General features: G+C 40.8%; 1 protein-coding gene across 1 annotated transcript; it reads right to left on the bottom strand.

Moving 5' to 3' along the window:
* Positions 1-3,452: 3,452 nt before the first annotated feature.
* Positions 3,453-5,644, bottom strand: LOC125381974 (putative protein TPRXL). Its single transcript, XM_048399372.1, has 4 exons — positions 5,621-5,644; positions 5,210-5,427; positions 4,535-4,630; positions 3,453-3,459 (listed from the first exon to the last, which is right to left on the bottom strand). Exons 1-4 carry the CDS (start codon positions 5,642-5,644, stop codon positions 3,453-3,455), a joined length of 345 nt encoding a protein of 114 aa, XP_048255329.1.
* Positions 5,645-6,000: the final 356 nt, after the last annotated feature.

The following is a 6,000-nucleotide window of genomic DNA, read 5'->3' as shown; positions in this document are numbered from 1 at the left end:
AGTTGATGTCCTTATTTCAGTCATCTGTGTTCCTGTGAGCAAAGATAATATTCTCGCCCATGGGCTTTTAAATTTTGAGTTTTCAAAAGAGAAAACTTTGATTTTTTTCTTCCTTTTCATGTATCCATGAGAACAGCATGTTCAATTTTGTAAATACCTTTGGCAGAGACTGGCCACAGAAGGGAGAACCTCTGAACAAATGGGTTTCCGGCATTAAAATGGGACGTGTTGTTGTATTATGTCATCATTTTAAAATGTCAACTCAAAAGATGCGATAGTTTTACTATCAGCGATGTTCTTCTTTACATTTTGAAAACACATCTTATTTGCTTATACGACTTAATGCCTGTTTCAGGTGTCAATACGGTAGCGAAGTAGAAGTGCTGTAACTGTTGGAAGAAGCGTCATAAAATATATAGCCCTCGAAAAAGCAATATTAACGTTATACTTTTCAAACAAAATCGATAGTGATGTTTGCCAAAGCTTCTCTACGACATGTAAGTACAACATAACACTAGTAGTTCACGAACTACGTTGAAGCTATTACAAAAGCTGAAGTGTGCAGCTGACAACAGATACCGTTACCAGGAAAGACTACACATGCCGACCCATTCGCAATGTTATTGTTACCACCATATCTATAGTACTTGAATATGTAGAGTATGAAACTCGTTATACATGTATGTCCTTACATTTGAAACAATTGACATGTGTTTTTGTGTTTCAAAACTGCATCGACATCAACATCAACCTCTTCAGCTCATGTTATACACAAGATTCACCTTCACTCTGCACATGTGAGCCTTTCGACGGACTGATCATTGCATGGGTGATACGTGCAGGATATACTATAGAATACCGTAAGGGACATTCTCGCGATCTCGCATTTTCGCACTTTGGGCATATATAGCTCGTTTCTAAAGGTCGAGATCGCGAGAGGCGAGATGTCCCTTACAGTATTCCATAGAAACCAGCTCGGATTTTGAACGCCCTGAAACAATTTAAGTGTTTCATTCACACAGAACAATTCAGGAGACATTTGAGTCAACGTAACTATCGTAAATCTTGTTTTGTCACTCGAAATTAATTAAAAAGCTAGAATTAGTGTCTGTGCCATTCATGATACAGGTGTGACACGTCCTTGAATAATGTGTCCACCTCGATCCGAATCGTGTTTCCGGGAGGTTTTCTACCGATGTATAAAAAGCAAGGATAGTGTCGCATTGTTATGTATAATCAGTGTGACTCCGATTCACCGTTGATGCATGTTGAATGTCAGAATAATAACAACACACATTTCATACCATACGCTTCCTCAAGCGTAACGTGCATTCACATTGTCCGTACTTGTCTTTTGTTGTCCTTTATAATAATTGCAACCATTTTTTCATGTATTAACCATTTGCACTCCACTTGTCAAAACTTCTGTTCGACTACCAAAGGTATGTTTCAAGGTCAGTTTACAAACAACTAAATTGAGATTGATTACGTTAGATAATGATATTTCCAGGTTTTGTGTGTCTCCTTCAGACTCATTATGTGGGCTCGGTACCCAGCATGTCTGCGCGATGGCTGTCAAGCGCCACGTATGCATGAATAACAATACCTTGTGAAATGTTTCAAACTTCAAAATTCCGGACTGCATGGAGCGAGAAGGAGCGTGTGAATACCGTATGACGTCGCTTTTACATTTTTCATGTGTGATTGTTTAGTTCAGAGAAAATTTACATGAAGTGTTGTTTTTCATCAACTAGACGCGAACTGAGTATACTATAAAACTGTTCAAATCTTTGTTTGAAATGCCGTGCTTTCTGCAACTACTGTATATGCGATTCACACGTGATTATCATTATAGTTTAAGTTATGTGAGGTGAGGTGAGGTGAAATTGGGTTTAACGTCGCGTCCAAGATTATTGCACTTATATAGCGACGTGCATGCACGTGTGTGTGTGGCTGCTTGTACTAGTCCGGACTGATGCCGATTTATAGTGCTAGCTCACTGAGATACCATGCCGCAGTTTAACATGAATACCCCACTTAGACACAGTATACTGACTCCGAGCCGACCAGTCCTTGTTTTAGCCCCTTAATGTCGAGCGCCAGACAGGGTAACAGCAAGTACCATCTTTTAACGTCTTTTGGTATGACGCGGCCGGGGACCGAACCCCGGACCTTCCGCTCTCCGGGCGGACGCTCTACCACAAGACCACGGAGGCGGCTGTTTAAGTGATGACACTACATTCATAATCTTGATAATTAAGTTGGAGTTAACAAAGGGTCGGATGTATCGAACAGTAGGATATAACAAATAATGGGATCGAATAGTCGACAAAGACAAGTAGTGAGACATAACGAATAATAGGACCCATCGAACAGTAGGCTATAGTAAATATTGTCGTTTAGAACGAGTACTCTGATATAACAAATACCACTTTGAAACGAATGATCGGATCTATCGAATAATCGGATATAATGAATACTATTAGTCGTTTTGTCGAATCCAATTCTATTCCTCGGGGCTTGTTCATTTGAACTGCGAACTTCGAGTAAAAGATTTTAATTTGAAAAAAGCTGTTGGGTGGACTAGTGAGGGGATATTAAAAGGGTTTTCTAAAATACCATGATTACAGAAATACAAAGAGGTATCGAGTGATGGTAATGGCTGGATAAGGACATGGAAGAACTAAGTGTAACATGTGATCACCAGAACATGCTGGTGATGTATTGTAAGGGTACGGGAAACCAAGACAGACGACAGGGGTGTGTAGTATAACAATGAACGTTTAAAATGACTTGAGTTGTCAATAATGGGCATGATTCATGGCTGCCCGTTGCGTTCTGAGGATGTTTTGCTGATGGAGATTGTCAGATAAGATCATACGTGTACTGGAGGCACGAGCTTTATCGTCTTGAAAGACAAAACCTGGACCATCATGGCGCGCAAACGTTATTTGCGCCAGTAGGTTGTCTCGGTAGTGCTGTCCAGTGACCTTTCTATGTACAATATAAAAAAATAAAATTATGCAGTGGCGTTCTGGCAGTCATAGTGATCCCTCCCCATATCATTACAGGAACACCCCCAAACATGTCATGTTGCCTTACGTTGGCGTTCGCACGACGTTCGTTGCGGCGCATCCATATACGTCTGCGCCTATCCAGAAAGTGAAGAGTGAATCTGGACTCTTATGAAAACATTACCCGAGACGATTGGCAATTCCCTCAGTTTCCATGCTCTAAACACCATCGTCGTTTGGCTAGAATGTATCGATTTGTTAAGGGCGGTACAACGTGTGATCGTCGAGCATGTAGATTAGTCTGGTCAGTAAGCAAGTGAACAGCGATTTGATTGGCTGTTTGAGTTCGATTTCTAACCTGGTTTCTGATTAATCGATCCTGGACCTATGGTGCCCTGTGCGGGGCCGATCATTAACATTTTGTTTCTGAAACCTGTTTCAAAGTCTGCAAATGTGAGACAGTGTCACATTGAACATATTGACTACCTCTCGCTGAGTTCTACCAATTTGAAGCATGCTCATATCCCTTCATTTCGTTGCAGACGACGCATTCCAAATCTGATCACAATTACAACTTTAAAGCAAGAGTAGAGAGCTAACTACTTGTTACTATGGATAATGAAAATCAAATATCTTATCGCTCACTGGAGTTTCAAAATCAAGAACCCCCCCCCCCCCCCCCCCCCCCCCCTCAAGTGCAATGTTTCGGGTGTGTTTGGATGTTAGATTTGAGTTCAGAAATCGTACTCTGGCAGTCATATCTGATCTTTCTTCTGACGACTGATTAACTTTATATTTCATGACCCCCTTCCTTTTGTTGAGAATGTGGTTTCAGTCAGGATGGTGGTGTCACATTTCTGTAATGATTATTTCTAATAAGAAAGCATCTCACCGTGTAGGTCACATGTGTACATACGTATTTAACAGTTTCTTACGTGTTCCTGATTTTTTTATAGGATTCCCAAAATTAAAATCCCTTGTTCACAAAAGGCATCACACCTCCATTGCATTTAGATAAGTATGTAGATGTAGATGTAGATGGAGATTGCGATTGAGATGTAGATGGAGATTGAGATTGCGATGTAGATGGGGATTGAGATCACGATGAAGATGGAGATTGCGATTGAGATGTAGACGAAGATGGAGATTGCGATGCAGATGGAGATTGCGATTGAGATGGAGATTGCGATTGAGATGTAGATTAAGACGTAGATGTAGATTGAGATGTAGACGAAGATGGAGATTGCGATTGAGATGTAGACGAAGATGGAGATTGAGATGTAGATGGAGACTGAGATTGCGATGTACATGGCGACGGAGATTGCGATGTAGATGTAGATGTAGATTGAGATGTAGATGGAGACTGAGATTGCGATGTAGATGGCGATGGAGATTGCGATGTAGATGTAGATTGAGATGTAGATGTAGATTGAGATGTAGATGTAGATTGCGATTGAGATGTAGACGAAGATGGAGATTGCGATGTAGATGTAGATTGCGATTGAGATGTAGATGGAGACTGAGATTGCGATGTAGATGGCGATGGAGATGGAGATTGAGATTGCGATTGCGATGTAGATGGAGATGGAGATGGAGATGGAGATTGAGATTGAGATTGCGATGTAGATGTAGATGAAGATTGCGATGTAGATGTAGATGTAGGATGAGATTGAGATTGAGATAAAAATGGAGATTTAGATTGCAGTTGAGATGTAGATGGAGATGGAGATGGAGATTGAGATTGCGATGAAGATGTAGATGTAGATGTAGATGTAGATATAGATGTAGATGTAGATTGAGACGTAGATTGAGATTGCGATGCAGATGTAGATTGCTATTGAGATGGAGATTGCGATTGAGATGTAGATATAGATTGCGATGTAGACGTAGATATAAAGGGAAATTGCGATTGAGATGTAGATATAGATTTAGATGTAGATATAGATGGAGCTTGCGCTTGAGATGTAGATTGAGAAGTAGATGTAGATGTAGATGTAGATGTAGATGTAGATTGGGAATGAGATTGCGATTGAGATGTAGATTGCGATTGAGATGTAGATTGCGATTGAGATGTAGATATAGATTGCGATGTAGACGTAGATATAAAGGGAAATTGCGATTGAGATGTAGATGGAGATTGCGATTGAGATGTAGATGGAGATTGAGATTTAGATTGAGATTGAGATGTAGATTGCGATGTAGATGTAAATGTAGATGTAGATGTAGATGTAGACTGAGATGTAGATTGAGATGTAGATTGCGATTGAGATGTAGATATAGATTGCGATTGAGATGTAGATATAGATTGCGATTGAGATGTAGATATAGATTGCGATGTAGACGTAGATATAGAGGGAGATTGCGATTGAGATGTAGATGGAGATTGCGATTGAGATGTAGATGGAGATTCCGACTGAGATTGAACGGAGATAGGGATGGATGGGGATTAAGATTGGGAAGGGGATGGCGATGGGAATGAAAGTCTTGAATGGGGATTGGATGATAAAAGGGATAGTGACCGGGATGGAGATTTAGTTGTGTTATATGTGATAAGTTGCATGCGATGCATGGATTTGCTATCGTATGTAAGGAGCTAGAGTAGTCACATGACCTAACATGGCGACGTCCATGGATTCGTCGCGAGATATCATTCATTCTAGAGTAAGCATTCGAAACTTGGTAAGTTGATGACGTATGAGTGTAATAGCGGTTGAGGCTACAGTTGTACTATGGCGATGGTGTAGTAAAGACCGTTTTGTTTGAAACGAAGTGTTTGTTGAGTTTGAGTCAATCTGGGTTGTCAACAAGTGAGCATAGTGCCAGGCGGAGATACAACAGTTTATATTGTTAGGATGGAGATCGAGATGGGGTGAAGATCGATAGGGGGTTGGGGATAGGGGTGGTGATGTAGATAGGGATAAGGACGGACTTCAGGATGGCAATCGGGAGGGAGATGGGAATAAAGATCGAGATGGGGAAGGAATAG

Source organism: Haliotis rufescens, unplaced genomic scaffold (genome assembly GCF_023055435.1).
Source record: "Haliotis rufescens isolate VD_foot unplaced genomic scaffold, xgHalRufe1.0.p SCAF_2, whole genome shotgun sequence".
NCBI classification, from domain to species: Eukaryota; Metazoa; Mollusca; class Gastropoda; order Lepetellida; family Haliotidae; genus Haliotis; species Haliotis rufescens.
Note: the sequence above shows the minus strand (reverse complement) of the source record. Positions and strands in the feature narration are given on the sequence as shown.